Source organism: Aythya fuligula, chromosome 1 (assembly GCF_009819795.1).
Source record: "Aythya fuligula isolate bAytFul2 chromosome 1, bAytFul2.pri, whole genome shotgun sequence".
Lineage (NCBI taxonomy): Eukaryota > Metazoa > Chordata > Aves > Anseriformes > Anatidae > Aythya > Aythya fuligula.
The window spans coordinates 87,997,827-88,021,573 of NC_045559.1; the positions used below are offsets into that span (position 1 = coordinate 87,997,827).

The window sequence follows — 23,747 nt, forward strand, 5'->3', positions numbered from 1 at the left end:
TTTTCACAGGTACCTTCGAGGCAGCTCCCTCTTGAATTTCACGGGATATAACACAAGACCAGCAGACAGCCAGAGGCTCCCTCTTTGGTCCCAGACAAACTGCTTAATAAATACACACCTGTTTCCTCGGGATGCTCAGACCACTTTACCAGCAGCAAGAGGCTAACAGCTCAGTCACTGCAAGCAGTGTCTAGGTGAGCTAGCAGCCCATCTTGCCAAGGCAGGACACTGCCACAACCCCCTTGAACACTTCCAGAGCACCAGCAGCTATTTTACTCCACCTGACTCACGGCTAGCTCTTCCCTTTCCCCATAAGCTGCTGCCCGCAGCTACTGGGATCTGTTCAGGCTCTCTCTGATCATCAGGAAAATTAGGGAGGTGACAGCGCTGCGACAGACTCCCCTCAGCAAAGCAAGCAACAGGTTTCAAAGTCCACTTTTCCTGGCAGGAAGGGGCTAAAACGAAAGTAGAAGGGAAGGAAGGAAAGGAGGGGATGAGGCTTGGGGATTTAGGAGAAAGAGACGAGAGGCATCACACCGGGAAAGGTGCCAGAGCCACGATCCGTACTGATCGAGGGAGCAGCGGCGTGGCAGCCGGGCAGTAACACAAGTCCTGCTTACTGTTTGCTGCTTACTGCTTGCAGGAGCCGGTCTCGTCAGGCAGCCGTGCATTATTGAAAGCCCTTTGCCGAGGGGATCCTCCCCGCCTCCCGGCTCCCTCCACCCGCCGCCCTTTCTGCAGCACCGCGCCTCTGCTGCCAGCCCCAAAAGCCGGCCGCCCAGGCTCACCTCCACACACACACACCACCCTGCCGGCTCCTCCCCGGCCCCAGCCCCGGTCCCGGCCCCGGTTCCTCGTCCCGGCTCCTCCCCGCCGCTCCCGGGACACCGGGCCCGGCCCCACGGCCCTCAGGGGCAGCCGCGGGGAGCTCATGGCGGGCCCGCCGCGCCCCGTCAGGCGCCGGCCCCCTCACGCCCTGCGCCCCTCGGCCTCGGGCAGGGCGACAAAAGTGCGTGTTTGGGGAACAAATAAAGCTGTTTCCTGTGGGTTTCTGCCTTCAGACTTGCTAGCTGCCGGGTCTAGAAACACCAGGCTTCTCGCACTCTGCTCGGTTATTATATTGAGCAGGGCTGGGTGTAGTAGGGTCACAGCCCGACACCACAACACCTGGCTCTGTTCTGTCAGATTAGTTCTGGGTTGAGAGGCTCTGAAGCTGGAACCCAAACCTGGTGGGCTTTGCCCACTCGAGGTGACGATCTACACCAAATTATTCCTCATTTCTTGAGGAAAAGTAAGGCTACTTGAAGCAGCTTTTCTCCTTTCATCCTGGAGCATAAAATACCAATACTTTGCTTCATGCTAGTCAAACCAACAGCATGGAACAAGCAATACTACAAAACACCCCTGGCAGAAGCAAAGCTGCTGATTTTTACCCACATGGACAGACCAAGACGAGACGCTCCTTGCAGGTTTACTCCAGAGACACCCCAAATACAAACATGCTCTGGAGATTGGTGCAAATCTCTACCCAGCAATGCGTAAGAACAATAAGAAAATAAATCCAACTCCAGGGAAAAGGCCTCAAGGGAATTGAAGCCGATTAAGTTAAGATCTTGTTCCATTAGAAATAAGAAACACCGTGTTTGTTTAGGATTTGAATGACCTGCCTAATTAGATTTTAATTTTTTCCTTCTCCCTCAAACTAAGGGATATTTGACACCCATGAACTTCAGGGAAACAAAGCAATAGTATACATGCCATTGCTCTTACCATCATTAATAGCCACTAGTAATGTTGCTTTACCAATCTGGAAAGCCTGTTGCAAAACAGGAATTCTGGCTGATTTTATAAACTGATACATTATTGAAAGCCTCAGTGGATGTGGAAGCAGCTATCTGTTTTATCAAGGTCGGTGTCATGTCTCTTCCAGACCTACATTAATGATTCCTTATTTTCCATGATGCTTCCCCTTCAAGCAGGGGTGTTTAAAAAACAATGGCAAGGTAAAAACTTGAGGGACTCACTCTGAGTACATTTTGCAAGAGGAATGGATGAAAACTGGATTCCCCTCCCCCCCAAAAAAGGAAAAATGTTCACAAGGACATTCCAAAAAGAAATCCTAAAAATGGACCATCTTAGGAGGAAGGTACCCACTGATTCCCAGCTGAAGAGCTTCGTGTGCAGAGTACTGTACACTGAGCAAGATTTGAAGGAGATATGATAAGCTAGGTAATCACAACTCAACTAAGGTGAGCCAGAATCCTTACAAGAATAGTGACACAAAGTTGGAGACAGCGTCTTGGTGGCCTAATTAAGCTCAGGCATGGAATATCATTTTCTGCTGCTTATCCTACGCAATGCATGGCAAACAAGTAATTTCTAATAAAAAGGCAGACTTTACAGAAGGCTACTTGTTCAACTGTCTATGACACGTGATACTTTACAATGCAGAATGGCCACAAGATGGAGATCTGGGAAAGAGCACGCTGACCCCACTGAGAAGTTCTGCAGGGGATGAAAGCTTAGTGCATCTCAGGTAAAGCATGTAGGTCACTCTTCAGAGTGAGACCTCGTAACACAAACTCAAAGCCCAGGAAGAGGCCAGGATTAGTGACTGGAAGTGACCTCTGCACAAACATGATTTGAAGCACATGCAGTTCTCCAATCCCCTGGATCCAAATCCTGCAACTCTGGGATTATCTACCATCAGGTGGCGCAAACCAACACTGTGATGGCTGCATTCAGAGTTTACTTCTGACAAGACATGAATTACTATTTCATAACAGCTGCATGTCAACACCTAGTCTAGTTGACATACTCTAGAGAATAGCTAAGTTATCCACAGTCTTTAAAATATTTAACTGCTAGCAGTAGAAACATCAAAACCAGCTCTTTTTGGAATTGGTTCCAGAGAGATTCAGTATATTGTCACTAACCTCACAAATTCTGATGGGATCCCTTTGGCTACTGGATCCCACAAACACCACGCTTCACACACTCACAGTGTTGTATACCATGACAGAGATGACAGCTTCAGAGGTTATGAGATACCTTTCAAATGTATGCTGTCCCTTGCCATGAGGGTGAGGGGGTTTGCATGTGGAAGCAGCAAAACTATTTGGATGCATCACCAGCTTTCTTCTAGCAACAGGTCACTGAACAGCTGTCATTGTAGTGTAACCACTGGATCCAATTCTAGAAACGTCAATTCCCCCCTCATCCCCTCTATAACTTGATCCAGTTTGGTTAAGCAGTAAAGATTTGCTGTAAACAGATTAATTTTGCCTTAATTGGCACTCTCCTTGATTTTCAGCTTTTGATTTTTACAAAAAGCATCTCTGGGCTGCCTTAAAATTCATCAAACCAAAAATGTCTGCGGCAACCACATATAAGTATCACAACAGCTTTAAGCCTTTGGGGACCACCACACTACAGAGTTATATATGGATATTTCAGTGTTCAGTTGCAAATGTGTTGGAATTTTTAAACAACAAGAGCCATAAACAGGAAGGAATTGGTTTACGAAAATTGCATTAGTTACATTGATGTTCTGCAAAAGAAAGTGTCAGCATATTTTTAGAAAGAAGATTAGCTTAAGTGCCCACAAATTGCAATATACATCAAGCTAACTAGCAGAGTTGCCAAAATACACTTTTGTATCATTCAGCCCGCCTTTGTTGCAGTTATTCAAGGTCAGGGGAATTGTAATGAGTTGGTTGGCAAAGGTTCTGCTAACTTATCTGAGAAGGTGACTTTTGGCTTTTTCCTTAAAAAGGAAAAAAGCTTTCCCTGAAAAAAAGTCTCTTGCCCTTTTGGTCACAAATTAGCCGCAGAAAATATGAAAACAAATGCTTGCCAACATCTGCTTAAGTTGGTAGTTAAGAGAATCATGCAACCTGTCTTCAAAGAAAAAATGCTCCATCAACAGCAAAGTTGATGGATACAAAGTTTGTTATATAAAGTAGGAGGAGGTGAAGGAGAACACCAGGTTAGAATTCTGTGTCTGGAAGGAAAAACTGACTTCTTAAGCAAAGTCTCTCATCCTCTAAAGACACATCTATGTACATTAGAAAAAGATTAGGTTGTTACTTAAACTCAGGTACTGGCACTTACAAGCTTACCTTATCCAACAACACATTCTGCCATAAGCGGAAGATACTGAGGTAGCTTCTGTCTCTTGCACTGAACGACGTGAAGAAAAACTGCAGAAGATGACAAAGGTACAAAATAAAAATCGCTTGCAGGTATTTTTAAGAAAGCCAGAATGTTTCCTTATACCTGAAGTATCCTAAGATTTCTGCCAATGGCATGTTCCTCTCATATTCCTCACACTCCACACTTTTTTTTTTTTAATCACTTCTAATAAGCAAGTTAGTTCCCCAACATCCACAGAGTGTATAAAGACCCTTGCTCTTCTGTGTATCCAATTGCAATCATTTGTATCTTTTCCATAAAGAGCTCCCCCTCAACTACATACAGAGTTAAATCTTTCTCCCACTTCCAAACAGGGGGTGGAACAAATCAGAGATGCACATGCCTATTTCTTACAGGCCACATACTAACTCCACATACTCATTGTTTTTCATGAGATGTGAAATTACAATAATCAAAATAGGGGATCAAATTAGATCCATCATTTGTAGTTTTAAGATCTGTCTCACTTGAATGTCTGTTTACCAGTGGAATAAATATCTTCCTTAATGAAGGAAGTTAGTAATTTTAGAAGATTAGTATTTTTAGAAGAAATTGAAGGAGCAGCCAAATATGAAGCAACAGGAAATGTCAACCCCTTCACAGACTAAAGCTCTAGATTTACCATGGATAACTACAACTGCTGTCTGTACCCAGCAAAGAATTATTCTAATTTTCAAAGCATTGACATAAGAGGTATCATGAAGCACATTGCACAGAAGAGCATTCTGAATCATGCTTTTCAGCTTTTTCTAAATGTGTCCTCAAGAAAACTACACTTCCCAACATATAAAATTGGGTGGTTTATGGGTAGATTTCTCCATGACTCAAAACCTGTGGTAACAGTTGTTTTGCTTTCAGCAATTTTCTTCTGGGACACTTAAATCCAATAAGAACACAGATCTCCAATTCAAAGACACATTCTGAATTTGTCCTAAACTTCTGGTTTTTAAGCAGATTTCCTTGGAGGATCAGTAAGACAAAAACCCCCCTTTAGGTTACTGCATCAACACTAGTTTGATTACAGACTCCACTACTAAAAGTTGAATTACCAAGCCAATGTGCACAGGGACCAAACTACCAAGTCCGTTGTCTAGTCCTAGTCACATTTAAAGATTTGACAGTGAAAGTTACTTATTCAAATGAAAAACTACAAGTGCTCTGTTCTGGAAATTATCACTTAAAAGAAGAGTGTATTTAAATAGAGTTTTTCACCTTCTCTCCCTTTGTTGCTATCTGTATAGCATTTGGAATGAGCCGAGCAGTCTTCTCCTTTGTCATGAAAGTGATATCCTTCAAGGCAATAGAAATCTAAGCAGAAAAGAGATTTAATAAGATAATTTTATTTTAGGTTTAACTGTTATTTTAATTTACAGAGTCAGAGAATTTGCAAGAGGAACTCTAACCCCAAACACTTGAATGAAATACAGATGAGATTACGAAGGCAACTGCTGTCTTCATTTGACAACCTTAACGGTAAGCATTCCAAAGTATGAGCAAATTAAGATGATTTAAGATTAATTCCCTCTTATTTCATACTAGGATTTGGGAAGCAAGTAGTTTTCTTTTCTTCCACCTCTCCAGCAGCACTCCAGGATCAAGGGCACAACCCCAACCACATACAAACCATACAGACCCCAAAACCAATCTCACTCTGTACGTCATACAGCCAAGGAATAGATCAGATAATAGACTATCTTGTCTATGTTATCTCACAAAAAGTTTGTAGTATAGTCCATTTGCACACAGGTTTATCTGCAATCCAGACACTGGAAATCTTCCTACTTGCGTGCATTCACCTTATATATTAGTACTTGAAACGCTTCCGTTTAAAAGTGTGGCAAGAAGGTTTTCTACTTTGACCAGCCTTCCCTTGAAAGTAAGATTGTGCTGCTGTTCAGTCTCGATAAAGGAAGAACACACAGCTGGATCTTGCTTTCTCCTGTGTGTGCAGAAGGCCTTCTACTTACTCTCCCTCTCCGCATTAGCGCCCTGCTAAGGAGGCCTCATAATTTGGCTCTACCAATATAGCTGATGAGCTCAGATTGCCTTAAGATACTGCTCAAAATATCACACTGCTAGGCAAGCAGGAGCAGGTTACTAAGATGTATGCTGTTTTGGCTGAAAAATAGTCTTTGAATAGATTATATATTCAAGGCTGTGATTTCTAGATTTTTTTCTGTTTGTTTGTTTTTTAAATAAAGAGTCTGCAATAAGAAAGATTTGACCATCAAATCCATCTGACAAAACTAAGCTTGGTTTTTAGTTAAGCATTTCTAAACCTTCTCTGTCTTAAGTACATGGCCTATTTGTTGCTGTTGCCTGTCCTATGTACTTCAGAGCACACAGAGTAGAATTCAAGAGGTTATCTTAAGATACAAGTATTCTCACAGCTATAAAATGGTTTTGACATCTCCCTCACCTATTAACTAGGCTATCTTACCTTTCTCATTCAATGATTCAGGTTTTTTCTACAGCAAGTGCAATAACTGCTTTAATGAACATTTTTAACTCATTCTAATTTGACAGACAGAGCTTGAGACTGACAGTATAAGAGTTCCTCAAAGAGTCCTATATCCTGATAGCCCAGGACAAAGAGGTGGGATTCAACTGCACCAAGAGATCTTACTGTGGTCTCCCATCGGAAAATGTTGCTGTGGAAGCAGAGCCAGTTTTCAGAGAGGTACAAACGTCCTTGCAGGAGGATATCCTTCTGGAGTGCACAGGCGTAATCTACGTGTAGAGAGAAAGAACAAGTTTACTCATTTGCCACAGCTCAATAGACCCAAACGTGTTAATTTAAAATGAGATAAGGTTGTTGCAATACAAATAAAAAGCCATTTCTTTCCCTCTTCTCAAGTCTGTCAAGTTCTCAAGTCTGTCAAGGCAGGCTTGTATTGGGTTGCATCCAGACCATGGTTCTGTGAACACCCTAATACCAGAGTCAATGGAAATATCTGTGCAAGCACAATACTCCATGTACTGATCCCCCCATACATTATCCTATATTTTCAGAGAAGAGGTATCAGGCAAGATTAAGAACACATGGACGAAATATTCACAAGTCAAACTTCAGAGTGCCTAAATAAAACAGAATACACAGCCATTTTATAGTACAACAGATTATGCTGTCAACTCCTACATAACAGTAGTTCATATGTTGTAGTAAGTTAATTTTTCACTAGACAGATCCTATCACTAGCTAAAACTATCTGCGGAGTGAGACACTAGAAGACAGCTTGAAGCAATCCAGTTCTTCAGGCAAGAGATATTTTCAGCAGTTGACTCTCATTTTTATTATGACACTGTCTCTGGCTAAAACATTCATATTAAATAATATATATATTTTTTAATCTAGAAATTACCCATCATCAGATATCTGATGATCAAAATCAAGAGCAGAGGATTTGGTTGCACTTTAAAAATTCTTGAGCAGAACCTTCATAATTTAAGAGCCTAAAGAGTCAAACAAAACGAATTTTCAGAAGTACTCAGCACTAAGCTGAGCCTATAGAAATAAATATCAAAGCTCCCTTTAGTCATACAGCAAGAAAACTAAGACAGACTGGCCCCTTTTGGAAGCTCCAACCCAATGTGGTGGTCAGACCCAGTACACCTAAAGGTTACCTTACATATAGAAAACACAGAATACATCTATTCACACAGGACTTTACCTGTAGAGGTATCAAAGAATTTCACGTTTTATTTTGAAAAGCATTTTATCTGGTATTTTCTCTGCTAGAATTTTGATTTTCTGTACATCACAATGAAGAAAATAGCTCTTGTCCAAGTTGGAAGAGGTTCAGAAGTCCCTCACCATCCTAACTTCACAGTAAGTCTGCATCTGCAGGAGCTTTTACTACAATTTTAAGAATTCTCTCAGATTTCTCCTTCAAATAATCAAGTGAAAATAAAGTTTCTTGCAACAAGCATGAGGCATGTATAAAAGCCCTTGGAGAAGTAACTCCAAACAATTAAAATCATTCATTTTTCCAGTGTATGTAAGTGCACATTTAAAATTTAATAAGTCAGATACCAAAATGTTAGAGGAGTGGGGAGGTGAACGCAGTAGGAGTTTGAGGTTAAGGACTTTAGAAAACCAGTCCTAAAAAAGTTTTTATCCAGTTTCTATGTTTTGAGGATAGAGATTGATTCCGACCTTTTAGGTACTGCCCAGTATTATGTGACCATTTAACTCCTTTTTCCTGATCCACATACTAGCCAGATATCCATACTAGGTTTGACATCCATAAAAAAGAAAACACCCTTCCTCTTTTCTTGCAGAACTAGCATAAAAAGACTCCCCGGGGAGCATTGGGCAAGTGACAAGCAACACCATGACCTACCTACAAAAGAGGATGTCAAAACAAGAAGGAAAAATGCTAATCTCTTCCTTTAAGTTATCAGATCCAGTAACTTAAGATGCTGCCTGTAAACAATATTTTCAGACAAATTAAGGTTAGTGGCATTCCTTTAAATTCCCATTTTGGGAGTCTAAGTCACTTCTTTCATTGTAATAGACAAAAAAAATCATATAATCTTTGTTTATAGTGTTTATTATGGTGGAATGATTGTGTGTGTGTTTTTAAGCCGTTAAGAACAGGAGCAGTTACCATTCTTTTGATGAACTGCACCAAGTAATTGCTTCTTTGAGCACTGTAACGCCTGTGAAAAGTTCTGCACCAAGCAGAGGAACAGTTCTTTATTTGGAAGATGCAAGGAGCCTTTGCAAAAGAGCACTATTTTTCATGAGGGTAAAAAAAATACATATAAGATAATGACTTTGTTTCTGATGGAACAGATGCTGCTACATTGTTGAGACTAGCCCTTTACCAAATCATTCTTCAAGTCCTAGGTGGTCTGGTCATTGAAGCTGTGTTTCAGATTCTGCTCCACTGCTTTTAAGTCTGTCCTGTGTAAGGAGAAACATCACACCAAAGCTTTGAAGTAATATCCTTTTCTATTGACTTATTTCTGTACTTAGCTCAACTATTTGAAAAATGTGGAAGGCATTTCGGAGGATAACTGCCTCCTTCTAAGGCTGCAAAAGGATGGAGGGATGTGACTGTTTCTGTGCAAGTTCCAGTTCCTCTTTCATTAACCTGGAAGGAACTTGGCACACTACAAACATACACTGACAGCCTCTCAATATTCAGTGCCTTGAAGGTTGCCTAAGATTAGAGAGAACTTAGAAAATACTCACAATGCCACTTTTGTATAAAAACAACGCCCGATTCTTAGACAGTGCATTTGTTATTCAATACTCAGGCAGCACTGCTAGACTTACCTGCAAGGCAAGTAATAAAAGAGGGAATAGGATGTAGCACTGCAGGCATAGGAGGTTGGGTTTTGTACTTGCATTATTTGGATTCTGCTCTGGAGCAACACTGGTGGTCAGAGTTCAAAAGGAACATTTAGGTGGCAAGAAGCTAAGCACCGTAGTCAGAAGTTCTGCCACTTGCCTCACTTCCCCCACATCCCCATGCACTCCTCACCACCTCTGCTCTTCAAGTTGATTTGTACTTCTACTCCTGCAGTCACCTCATCAGAACCACAGAACAGTTATGGCTGGAAGGGATCTCTGGAGGTCCAACTGTCCCTGCTCAAGCAGGACCACCTAGAACAGGCTGCCCAGGCCCATGTCCAGACAGCTTCTGAAGATCTCCAAGGAGGGAGAGTCCACAACCAAGCCATTACAACTACGGAATCCTTACCTTCTCCTCCAACATCTACAGCAACTGACTCAATCATAACTGGTTACCTCTTCAAAGAAAAAATGGAGAACTCTTTAAACACTCATAGGACAGGAAATTAACAGTTGTAGCAAGAGGTACCAAGTTGGTCATCCACACTGGAAAGAACATAAAATAAGTCCAGTGCTCTTAGGATTTAGCTCTGCCTCTGTTCCTCTCACACTTGCATTGCACAAGTCAATGCACATAAGTTGAGCTTATTTGCTAAGCACTCACCCTGACCCTGCAGGGCAACCTCTCTTTCCAGCTGGCCAGCTAACAGCCAGCAGTCATATCTTCAGTATTTTCAGCAGGTGTTTTGTCACCCACTAAAAAGTAGCAGCAAAAAAAAAGACACGAAGAAGCTCTCATCCAATATACAGATGAACCAAAGGATTCTGTATTGGTTCAACTTCTCAACCCCAAAAAGGAGCCTGTCTTTTGATAAAGCAGGCAGTGCAAGAGAGGAGTTTAGACCTGACTTTCCCTGTAGATACGTCCCTCTGGCTCAGAGACAAGAGAACAGGAAGTTCTTAGCTACAGTTAGAATATGCTACTTAAAAAAAGAAAAGCCTCAGCACTGCTGCAGTCTGGAATTGTCAGTCATAAGAGAAGCAGTTTTGGTGTGATTATGTCTTACCTACTATGAGTCTCTCTGAATCTGGCAGATGAGAAAACTGCCTCTTGAATTCCTCGCTCCTATATTTGTACGTGGAACTTGAGAGCTGCAACAAAGAGCGGTAAAAGGTTAAGCAAACAGATTTATTTTCAACCATCAACTGCCTTCATGCTAGACCTGTAACTTTATCTTGAAGAACAAATGGACATCAAATGAGGAATAAAGAATAGGTGGTATCTAAATGGGATTGCCACTGTAACATTATGCTCTTATGCAAGAGTGTGCTCCCAGCATTTAGGATAGAAGGGCCCAAACTGTTCCCTTTATCGGGCCAGATGCTACTTATGAAGCATTACAACTGCATGACAGCAATCTGCTTCATTCACACGCACGTCACAACCCTTCGCAGAGCTCAATCTCTTCCAGCACAGACTCAAAGAGGCAGCAAAGCCACAGCACAGGAGGTGAAAGAGATCGGGTCCTCACACAGGCCACCAGCTGGACAAGAAACCACCACTGAGAACACCGATTTCTAATTGGAGTGCCACTGGGGGAAAATGTTACTACGGAAGGGATTTTTGCCAGTTACTATAATTAGGCCTGCAGGAATAAAGGCCAAAAGTTTCCTCCTGCAAACACAAATAGCAGCATCACCTCTTGATCTCCTGATCTGTTTGAAGGTTCACCCCACGTTTAAGGGGATCACAACCTAGGACTCATTTAAGATTAAAATCAGATGGTAAACTCAGAGGAGAGAAGACCAATCTTGGTGGTAATTTTGCAGTAGTAACAAGGTCTCTTTTTTTTTTTTTTCACAACAGCTTTTGGCCACTTAGTTTAGGGGCCTTCCTGTAGTCTAAAAGCTGGGGAAAAAAAAAAAAAAAAAAACCTTAAAGAAAATACTGTACAAGACAATGACTGACGGAGCCAAATTACAGCTAAAACAGGAATAAGCCACTTTCAGGTGGTACCAAAACCAGGTATACCATAATAAGCTTCTTTTACAGCCTAGGTTTTTTGGGGTTTTGTTGGTGGTAGTGTTTGTTTTTTCTTGAACACCCTTCTAAAAAACTGAACAGCATATAGCTGCTATATGTCCTTGAGGACTTGAATCCTTCCAAAACTGGACACACATCTTAAACCCATTTCTAGCATGAGACCAGTGGCTATTTACTTTCAAGGTGGGGGGAAGAAGGAAAGAGGCAGAAGAACCCCTTTTAACCGTAAGACCTTGCAGCACGTTTACTGAAAACCACCCTGTTTTAGCACACTCTTGCAGCACATCAGCTGGTCAGTACCATTTCAGCACGTCTGTGGTTGTTTCCAAAAGAACTTTAATAAACTAGTCCCAGGAGTGCCACCACCTCATCACCATTTTCACATTTTGCTATTTCCCACAGGAGACATTCCTGTGTCACGTGGTTCAAAAATGTCCCCACAAGTGTCTTATGATGATCTCTCTGCTACCTACATTTGAGAATACAACAAGAATATGAAAGTGCAACTTCAAGGCCAGGTGTTGAATAAGTGAACACAACACAGTGAGGGCAAAGTCTGACTCTGCTCAGCTTTAAAAAGATGACAAGTTCCTAAACATTACCTTCTGTCACCTCCAATAGCAGAAAGCCTCGGTGTCTGTCCACTAATACTATGCACTGGAGTGTAAAAGGCATTGAGGGAGGGAAAGAAGAGTAAGATTTAGGTGCAACCAGCAGGGCAATGTTAGACGTGTCCTCTGAGCTTCCACAGCTGTACTTCAGTCATGCTTTTAAGAGAAAGTACTTCTTGAAACACACTGTGTACAAGAGACACATATTTAGCTGAACAGAAACTGAGCATTTCTGGGGTTATAACACAAAATGAATCAAGAGGAGAGAACAGGAGCATTACAGAATCACAGACACTTTAACACTAATGCCCACATCAGCCAGTTCAACAGCTCCAAGAATAAAAACTCAAGATATCTTGAGTTTTATATAGGAAAGAAAAATATAATTCTCTAGAGCATAAAACCTGCTATAGCTTGTCTGAGAATCCCTTGCTGGCATTTAAGTGTTCTTTGTCACATGATTGGCAAATAGGCAATAAGAAATGCTCTTATTAATTGTAGATTTCTATGGGGCTCTTAGGACGTTTATGAAGAGCCTGCTTTGAATCCTTATCTAATCAGAAGAAAAATGAGCACACTGAAGCTTTTTAACCTTATCTTTTCCTTATTTTGTATGAAAATGAGCTTACTTAGATCCGTAATTATTATGCACTCAGTATGGGGCTTGGTGATTAAGACATCAGTCAATGGACTCTGGAAACAACAGAGACAATTTTAATACTACTGGCAACATCAATTTCCTTCAAACGAAGGAGAGGAGACATTTCCATTTCTATGAATTCAGCATCTCTCCCATCACCATTATAGCGTCCAATGCCTGGCAGGATTTGGGCAGGTTGCCACCTCCAGGTTCCAAAACTTACCATCAGCTATTAAAAGAAGAAATCACGAGACAGGCTGCACTAAGGAGCTTAGGAGATGAAAACAGCAGTTTTTAAACACATGCGTTATTTCCAAGTCTACTTATAAGTCATCGGGCAAACACGTTGCCTCGGGATCATCTTAGGCATTTATGGGCATGCTATATTTAAGCACTAGGCGAACCATTAAGTCCAGTGACAACGTATTAACGTTCTTTATCTGAGGCCACAAAACACAGACATCTACAAAGCAACAGAAGCAGAAAAACCTCTTCAGCGTTGTCCAGGAAGTTTTTAAAGACAGCTACGTAGGAATCAGAAACAACTTGAAGACACTGAATCAGGACACTGTTGTACCTTGTTTAGAAATTGACTGAGTTCATCCATATAACGTCAATTTTCCAGAAATAACGTTAACTTAAATAGGACTAACCTGAGTTATTTCTATGCTGAAAGCCTGTTAAAGCCTGTGAAGGTTCCCTTCACATCCACACCTTCAAAGCGTGGACACTGCAAAGAATTTGAGCTACTTAGCAAACTGTGGAGGAAAATTAAGCTACACCTTCTCCCAAGGGTACAGCAAAAAGGCTAATTGTTAAGAAATTATTCAATTGCATATATAAGCAAGCATGCAAATAGTCAATCAGCCCCCGTAGATTTGTGTGCACATTTTTAGTTTGCTAATGGCAGTTCCTAATTTTGCATTTGCTTTGTTAGTGCATTGTCCTTGATTTGAGACAAACCCACGTGCTACACGACAATTTGCATTCTGTATTTTTTGACATGCAGAAATAAATACAAACAGCAGAGAGCAGAGGTAAGATGACCTCTCTCAGAGTAATAAAACTTGGAGTTCACCTGATTTTAAGAGATCCGCACAAGTCTCCCACTGAGCTTCACAGTCTTGGTAGCAGTCATGACTACGTGCTTGGGGTCCCAGATTCCAACAAGCCTATGAACAAGCTGCCTGGCTTTTTCCTCACATATTTAAAAGCTTTACTTAAATATCACAACGTGGACTACTGCTCTTGCTCCTCAGTTCACAAGTAAGGAGATCCATGCCATCCACCCCTCTAAATAAAGACCTCCTGATGTGCTGTTCCTCAGACACAGAGGAACTTGACCTGTAGTTTCCAATTAAGTTTCTAGGCACGGTTGAAAACAAATTACTTTTTAATCCTACCCTAGCACATTAAAATAAATGTTAATTACCCTTGGGAAAATTGTTGCATTTCTAATGAAGAATGGATTGTTTTCCCTTATTCAAACCTGCTTAGCATCAAAAGAAAAAAGTCTCCAGAAGAACAACACAGTCAGAGGGGAGTCTGATTTTATACAAAAGGACTAACTTAGAACAAAAGTATTCTTGAGACTTATTTGTACAGGCAGAAATATAGAAAACAAGGCACCACCACACTTTCAGGGAGTCTAAACCCTCGTTAGGCTATGAGAGAGCCTTAACAGCCCTGAACAAGTCATTTAGCAGTATGGGGCAAGCAAATTGAAGACTTCTCTTACTCCAAAGTAGATACAGGCCAACTTACCTATAAATATAAGAACAAATCCCACAGCACAGTGTGGGTAGCCCCTCTGCTGATGCTACCTGTACAGCATGTCCACTCTGACAAGCCTTTTCATCAGCAAAACACAAATCCCTCCGCAGTCATTTCTTCAGCCCAGAAGCTTCCACTAGAACCATCCAATCTAACCCATAATGCTCAATGTTGTGACTTACGTCCTGCTTTAAAACCAGAGCTGTGATGACCAAGATCCCCCTTGGAAAATAAAATACATACAGAGATACACATTTTATCTTCCTGATTTCAGAGTCACCACTGATGGAAAATCTATCCTAGCTATGGGTATTTCTATCTGTCTGTTGATTAATGTGATTTTCACCTTGTGAACTATCTCCAGATTGTGAGCAGGTTACCCTCTATCTTCTTTTAGAAGGCATTAAGTTTCTCGTGTCTATTAGCAAGACTTGTCGCAGACTTATTGTGAATCCCCTCCTCTTCTGAATCCCCTCCTACATGTATTTGCAGTGTGGTTCTTCAGCTGTGAGCTCCAGAGATAGACATAACATTGCAGGAATCACTGCAAACACACACAAATTCAGGACTCCCATTTGCTTTTGGGCAGAGAAACACAGTAAAAGCTCACATTCATGTGACTATCAGTCTCCCTTATCTTATCAAGACACTGGGACACAGTTTCCTATTTCTTCTGAAAACAAGTGTGAGACCATGTTTTAAATACGTCAGACTTGTTCTGTGTTAAGTTAACCCTCTCATGAGGAAACAGAATGGATCCACCCCTTCAGTGGTTTTTTATTTATTTATTTATTTATTTTTTAAAAAAAAAGGGTTAGTGAAAAAGAAAAGAAAAATCAGAGAAATTTTGGGTTAGAACTCCAATTATTGGCTACTCTTAAGCTTTACGAGCAGTATCTTACTGTTCTTTCCTTTCTCTCAAAGCATAAAAACATGAAACTTCCACAGGGAAAGAAGGAGTCACAAGACACCTCCTCGCTCCAGGTGACTTACTGCGGTGTGTACGGCACACCGTGCACTTCAGGGCTGGCTGTGCAGCAGAGTTTCCACTTTTTTTTTTTTGTTTTAAATAAAGAGCTATTTGATCTCACCTCCTTGTCCACACAGTTGTATTTAATTAATAGGTCATATGATTCATTGCAAATAAAAGGAGAGAGAAAGCAAGCAATCGTTGCTAGGGTCAGTTTAGCCACCATAATCCGCAGGAACCTGCTCTCCTAGAGTAAATTTTTATTCCCCTAAGTAAATGGAAGCCAGCTCATAGCCGCAGTGGGAAAGGGGAAGAGTTTAAGGAGCCAGGACCATTTTACTTACATTCATTTTATGCTCTTCTTCAACCACCCTTAACTTCTCCGGAGAGGGGAGGCTCCTAAGCACAGGGCACTCTTCCAGTGGGCCACTGGCAGGCACAGGGCTGCACACTGGGGTCATTACGTCCCCTCCTGCAGCCCAGCCCCGCTCTTATTTGCGCAGGCTGAAGGAGAAAGAGATTTTAACATTTCTTAGTGACCGAGCAGAGAACAAACCACTGGCAGTTTTGTCCTTCAGGGGCATCTGTGGACAGGCAGAGCAGCATCCAGTAAGAATTTTAGGGTAAGTGGGCCTCTCTTCTGTTGGAAATACAGCATGTAAAATGTCAAGGGATATTATATTAGAAGAGACCATGAGCAAATACTCAAGTTACTGTATTTTCTAGTTTTTTTTTTTAATTATTATTTTTAAATCCATAAGATAGCACAAGCAAGGCTGAAGACTGTACGTAGTCCCCCTAAAATGAGGGGGAGTATTAAGTAGTTCCTACAGATGCAAGGACAGGCACAATAAAAAAAAAAAAAAAAATAAGACATACCATTAATTTCCTCCATCTAATACAAGCAGCTTCCAAAAATCCACGTAGCAAGAAACCTCTCACATACTTCTTTATGGAGAGCTTCTGAAATATTGGACGCACTCTTAAAAAGTATTTGAAAAACCCAGGTTCATGAAACTGGCTAAATTAGGTATTTAAGGGACTAAAGACTGGTGGGTCAAGTAATCAAAAGCAGGTGTCACATACTCCCAAGCCTTCATGTGTTCATCCCCTTTCCCACTTGCACCACCTCAACAGCCGTCCAGCCCTCACCAGCTCCACTGCAGACCCTCATCCTCATCAGCCCCTGTTGACCTGACAAGGACAAAGGGTGTCCACAGAAGAGGATCAAACCCTTGTGTTTCAGGAAAGCAGCTCTGTTCGGCTACTGATCAGGAAGGCTGTACCACAAGCGTTTACCACGTGGTGCCACATGAGCACGGCTGGCCTCAAATCCTGCTCACAAAGGCCCGATCATCTGCTGCACTTCACCAGCCACCTTCTCCCTCCGAGGACAGGACAGAAGAAGGTCTCATGCTTGAGCGGTGCCTACACAAGTATAAACATCAAGTCACGTTGCAGCACAGCCTGGAAAACAGCCTCCAGTCCGCAACCAAAGTTGTCACAAGTACAATCCTAACAGACAAGAAAAATGAGCACTGTGTGAAGTACTGGGAGCTCTGCTGCTAAAACTGGGTTATACCATTAGGAACAAGGCATGAACACTATTTCTGTGGAGAAAATATTGAAATTTGGCTTCCCACCCAAGCAGAAAGGGAACTCGAAAGACTTGGTGCTCAGAAGATGAAAGTTGGGAGTGGTCTTCGCAGTTCCAAAGTCCTTCACAGAACTTCAGCTGGCTGTGCAACAACTTTCATTAGACAAAAATAGGGAAGAGTAGGAAGAACTTAAAAATAAAACATTTCAGTTCAGAACATGTGAAGACCCCTCCAAAGTTTCTCCCTCAGGACTCCCACCAGAATCAGCTCCATTTCCCAAGCCACTACATTTCAGTGGCACAGGACTCAGCTGAAGCTATTCCAACGAGGTCTGTATTTAACCTCATGAGGCTCTACAGTCCACTCAGAGGTGCAATTTAACTATGCACGTTACTAAATGACAGCTCAGGATACAGTTTTCGTGTGTCCTCTATCCAGAGGGAACAGCACCTAATGAATAATGCATCTTGCAAACACAAAAGGAAACACACTTCAGGCACACACAAACTGAGCCCTCTGGAAATGCGTTGCAGCTGAAGACGCGTTCTTATCAGTGATAAGAAAGCCTCTTATCAGAAAGAGCATTATAAGCTTTTCTGGAAAAAAGAAGTTTGGATTGAATATATCCCCTGCTTATTCTGAAGCAATCGCTTTGCAGTGTTTACTGTTTTCTCCTTGCGAGTGAGTGTCCTAACCACTTCTAAACAGCGATGCACTTTCCTAAGCTGACTTACTTTCATAACGACTCTGATTTGGATGCAGAAAAAACGAAGTCTGACATGCACAGCGAGGAGCAAAGCATATGCTCAATCTCAGAAATAAAACCGGCTGAGGCATGAAGCTAACGTAAAGACAGAAGATGCACGTAGCCTACACATACCTCCTCCTCCTCCTCTAGCTGGCTGCAGTCTGTTCCAGTCCACGCAAGTCCCTGGCCAGCACTCCGGCAGTCTCTGCAGCTCCCCTCTCCTCACCCACTCATTCAGAGCCAGCGCTGGACGCCATCCAGCAGCACTAGCTAGCTTTCTGCCAGCCTCTGCTCGCTTGCCAGCACGGAAAACAGGCAGAAACACTCTGGTCTTGCAGAACTAGCACACAGATCCCGCAAGAAGTAGTTAAATAAGAAGTACGGGGACCGGGGAGGAGCTCCAGCCTAAAATGACCATAACCTAAACAGAGTGGGGGAGGCAGGCCAAACCAAGCAGCACAGGTCACTCGAAGTTCACAGAAGTCCCAGAGGGGACAGCAGAGGAAACTACTGTCACCAGGGAAACACCAGCTCAGAAAGGAGCACTTGGTCCCCACTGCTCCTCCTCTCTGCATCGCTGAAAGCTACAGCCCATGCTGAGACACTTCCTCAGGCTGAGCTCCAGAAGTTTGGGGACTGGGGCATGCTTCATGCAGAGCCAAGCAGCCAAAATAAGCACAGCACTGCCCAGAGCTCCATCCTTCACAGGCACAGAGGATGCAGGGCTCTGTGTGCCTGCCAGACCTCTGTCCACCCTCAGAGGGGAGTAGTAGGCACACAACTACTCTGTTTTCTTTGTGCTGTCTGTGCCTTCCCACCTGTCTCACCTGGGACCTGTCTGCTGCATTTCTGTGAGTGACTACGATTTGGGTTTGGGGACGTTGTGGGAGCACAACGAGGCTGCTTACGAGCATCTCCCAGCGTTGAAGCGTGCATGGGCACAGCATCACCTGTGCATCCCCAGCTGCAACGCTGGCCAAAAAGCTGCCACAACACACGTGAGGTTTCAAAGCCACAGGAGAGGAGGCAGGTGACTGTGCTACATCCACTTGGAGGTGTAGGAGGCTGGGCTGGGAGCGAGCAGATCCCCTTGGGCACTTGGCTGAAGATGCAGCTAGTGACTCACAGGGAAGAGAAATCCCTCTCCTACTACATACAGCCCTGCTGAGGAAGCTGAGAGAAGGGAAAAAAAAAAAGAGAGAGAAAAATGGATTTCAAAGCACTTTAGTCACTCATATAATCAGATCTAAATCTGAATACCTCAAGGAGAGAGGCAATTGAGCACAATGAGGCCATATTTACAGCCACAGCTGCTCACTGCTATTAAGCATTGGGTGGTGGCACTTCAGATGCCCCACAGTTCTTCTGCCAAGATCAGCAGCACGGGTAAATAACACCAACTGGTTTCACCAGAAAAACGAGGCAACTCTCCTGCCTTCCTGAGACAGAGCTGAGATACACCACGGGGAATCTCGGCGTGCTAAAAGGAGCCACAAGATATCGAGAGGCAAATCCATAGGGAAAAAAAAATTGTTGACGATTTCCTTCTACCAGAAGGACAGCAGGAAGACCCCAAGTGATCTCAGAAAGGCACCACCAAAGCCTGGGTACCACCGGTGTGGTTCCAGCCTCAGAAGTGGCACGAGTATAAAGTGGTTCAGGGGATTTCCTGTTTATAAGATAAAGTCATCTTCAACTGGCTAAGCACACCTGAGTATGGAAGCCTGAACCACTCTGCAACAAGGCTGACGATTTCAGTTTCAGCTATAATTACTTACATAACTGCTACAAAGTACCTCTGAGGTCAGGCGAAAGAAACACTTTGATTTTAAACAAGAAGGTTAAGCAAAAACATTCAAGAGATTCGGTCACTTTCACAGTGGAAATACCTTTTAGGTGGCAAAATGGTCCAGCCTCAGACTTACTCAACATCCTCAAAACCATCCATAGCTGGCAATAACTTCCTCACACCAGGTAGTAAAGTTATGCCCACAGTGCCTCTACCAGAGACCATGTTTCATACCAGCTTCCCAAGACACCAATAAATGTCAAATTGACAAGGGTCTTAGGGTGCCCAGCTCCTTCTCATTTTAGGGAACATTTGCAAGCCTGTACACACTTTCCTCATTTCAAGGCTATGATCAGAAGATCCAAGTCATCCTTTCTTCCTCCTTCTCAACACAAATCTTATCTAATGTACAAAGATCTTAAAAAAGATAAGATCTAAAAGACCAAGTTCTAAATCAGACTTAATACAAACAAACCAAGTGTGTTTGGATGAACTCTGGAGTTACTATTTTAACATCATGTAATTTCACATCAGTGTGATGGAAGAGAGCTCGTCACCCTCCCTGCACAGAGTTAACCTCTAGCTCAGACAATTTCTCTGCTCCCCAGTTAACTTCAAGCCCTGTAACCACATTGTCAGGTTCCAATAGACATCAGCATGCTAACTGATATGATGCAGTCACAATTAAAAGCTCAGTCAGGATGACTTCTTTTTGGATAAATACAGACTTTCTGAACAACAGTTTCATCTGACTCATATTTCTTCCTACAACATGTGTGAAACAATTAGCCAATGTTACTTGTTAATAGCATCTGTTCCTTCACCTGATCTTTCACTGAAGACAACATACTGAAAAAAAGAAACAAAAAACAAAAAAACCTGCTTTTCTTTAGACTTGTTCAATCCTTTTAACAAGTAGGGGAAAAAGCTTGTAAGTAGCCCTACTGCATCTGAAGTTACATGGAAAATAGCACTTGCCAAAGATTTGCCCCAAAAGTACATCTTATGAAATATCTAATTTGAGCTCTTCCTTTTCTACCTTAGAAACCAAATGCAGATTTTACTCTTAGTCATTCCTACATTAAATCTGCTCCCAGACTCGACTGAACCATTGGAACCAAGAAAGAAAATGTGAAATTTTTCTTCACCTTTACATAAAAATTGTATGCAAGGGGTCAGCTACTGGGGGGCATTTCTATCAGCGTGAGCTAAGCAGAGCTGCATACACACCACAGTTCATGATCCCAGACCTCCACTCACTCTGCAAGCATTGGTATATCGAGTCCTGCTGGGTAGGAAGAAAACTTCTCAGCTTCTCCTGTTTTCTGCTATGAGCAAGCTGCAGTCCTGAATAACTCTGTCATTTCCTTTGGGGTGGGCTGCAGTAACAAATACATAAACTGAACACATCACCAAACCTAAAACTCATGAAAGAACACCTCACTTGTAGGCTTTACTGACTCCACAATCAATTTCAACAACAACAACAAAAAGCACTACCCAAGAAGCCCACTTATTCCAAGCAGCTTCTAAAATGCTGCTGATATCACTAAGGAATCTTTACATAACTTAATTAGAGCAGAACCATCTGTTACTTGAAATGAGACAGAAGACGACTTTCAGAGTAAGCACTAACAGAAAATCATATACTCGTCTGTACCGTTCTCATGTTTTTGAAGAGAGAAGCATGTGTCCCACATCACCCAACCATCCACAGGAGATTTCAGATTTTGAAAAGGAGATTTCACTCAACCAACACTAACTGCACTGAGTTTCAAAGTTATATTGCACATCCACTGTTTCTGTTTGCAGCGTCCAAATAAATAAACCACACGGATCTGAAGCATTTTCCTCCTGATCTGTTAGCTATCAGGTTCTGGGCTAATTCTTTAGAGGTGTGTAATAATGCATGTTAGATACAGCTTCAAGTCACTGCAGCTGGGGAAAGCATATTTGCACAGGGCACTAGCTGCTGCCTTCAAGTTCCAGCCTGTTCTGAGCAGTCAGATCTCCTCCAGTGCTCAGTTTGGAGCTGTATCAACAACAACAAGGGATTCCCAGAGCGAAAACAAGTGAGGGGAGAGGGAAAAACTAACAAAAACAGTCACTAACCAAATAAACTGTGTTCAAGGCGTAGCCAGAGATACAATTGGCCTTTTCCTCACCCTCTCAAAATGCTGCATCTGTATACACAGGGCCAAAGAGCACCTATTCTGGAGATTCCAGATAGGTCAACAAATGACATACCAGAGCTGGAAGTACAGCAAGAGCTTGCTGAGGAATTTTATTCTCTTTGGAGACCTGCAGCTAATTCTTCTCCTCCTTAGCCGGCTGCTTCATACCAGCAAACAAGGAGGCAGCTGGAAATCCTCCTGACGTCACAAGCCGTGATGTTTCTCCCTCAGAAGCCAAGTATTTGGAGGTAAGAGATGAGAAGAAAGCTTTCTTTGGAACAAGTAACATACCAAGTGCACAATACTGGAGATGAAGCAGCTGACCAAAGGCCTTAAATATTGTTCTGTCAAAATATAGCCAGTGATGCAAGTTGCCCAATAATCCATCCCTGGAGCAAACCTGAGTATTCACAGAAAGGAGCATTCAAACAACTACAGATGCATGAAATATTTCATGGAGCCCTTAGCAGTCTTAAGCCCCAGAGCACGTCAGCTTATACCTGTGCCACAAAAAGTTACCACCTGAATTGTGATGGATAGATCTGCATCCCTCCTGTGTGGCTTTGAGCCATATGTTCATCACAGTCTTGGCATACATACCTACACTCTCCCACAGATTAGCTCTCTCTCATAATCCATACCCATGTCTTTCAAATTTCAAAACCCTTTTCCAAGTCTTGTGTAACCTCACAGGTTCTGGTATTACGAAAAATAAAAGGCCTCAGATTTTACTTTTCCCTGTATTATTTGTTTGCTTCTGTTGCCATACTCCTTGAAACTGACATTACATTGCATTCAAGTTTTCTTCTATAAAGCATCTTTCATTATTTCTCTTCCAAGACCTCCTCGGCACCTCCATTTCCAAACTCTTAAACAACTCTCTCAGATAAAAACAGCTTTCTGAGATGCCCATTTGATTTCAACAGCTCTTTCCACCTACCGTTTCATGACGAGATAAGGACTTACTTTTTTATTCCTCTTTTCCACTGGCATTCTTCTTATTACAGACATCTATGAACTCTGGCTGTTTGCTAATAGACAACAGTTCCCAGACAAAATATCCTCACTTTCGATGTAAGGATCCTTTTCACTAGCTTCCTCATTCACCTTTATCCTTTTATTCATTACAACAGGAGAACAGTCGAGATTTTCACAGGTTTCTTCTTCCAAAGATAATAAATTTAATTATATTTCAGTGTGAAGAATGTAAAAAGAGTAGAAATCAGAATCTTGAGATAAAGCTTTCAGATGTAACTTAATTTCCAAAGCATCTTTGATTTTCATCATTTCTATTTGCAGATGCCAAAATCAGAACCATACAATCAAAAGTAGGTGCAAGCCTTACAGGTTCCAGCAAGGTGGTCAAGTTTACAAGAAGAGTATTTTTCTTCCTCCATGAGGACAAAGTCTGGCTTTGTCCACCTCCAGGGAACAGTCTTCAAAAAAAAAAAACAAAACAAAACACACCACCTCAAAAATATCCCCAAAACAACACTTTAAAGGGTATTAATGAAAACATCCTCAAAGAAGCATAAGTCTCATAACAACAGTTTGTACTGCTATAATTTAAGAATTGCTTACACTAGTATAGAAAATTAATCCTCACAATTTTCCAATAAAGCTGTCCACAGTATTCTTGCTTTAGAGATGGAAAAAAAAAAAGTCAAGCATAGGATGACATTTTTCTCTTCTTTCTTCTGCTGCTACTCTTCCTTCTCCCCACTCACCATAGTCAGGAAAGAGATTATAACCCAGAGGCTCCCAATCTGAGTCTGCTGTTAATTGCATTTGCTCATAGCACCTATAGAGCATTAGTGATACTTAGCATGACTTTCAGAGGCATGGCACAACTGCCTACTCCCACTCAAATCCATGAAAAATTGAAGACAAACCAGTCAGACTTT

General features: G+C 42.1%; 1 protein-coding gene across 1 annotated transcript in view; it reads right to left on the reverse strand.

Annotated features, from left to right (window-relative positions):
* GRAMD1C (GRAM domain containing 1C) overlaps positions 1–23,747 on the reverse strand; it is a 48,932-nt gene that overhangs the window by 21,554 nt on the left and 3,631 nt on the right. The window contains exons 3-6 of the mRNA XM_032207548.1: positions 10,564–10,648; positions 6,821–6,924; positions 5,407–5,502; positions 4,122–4,202 (exon numbers count right to left, since the gene is read on the reverse strand). Coding sequence (XP_032063439.1) covers positions 4,122–4,202; positions 5,407–5,502; positions 6,821–6,924; positions 10,564–10,648 — 366 coding nt within the window. The remainder of the gene's footprint in view (positions 1–4,121; positions 4,203–5,406; positions 5,503–6,820; positions 6,925–10,563; positions 10,649–23,747) is intronic.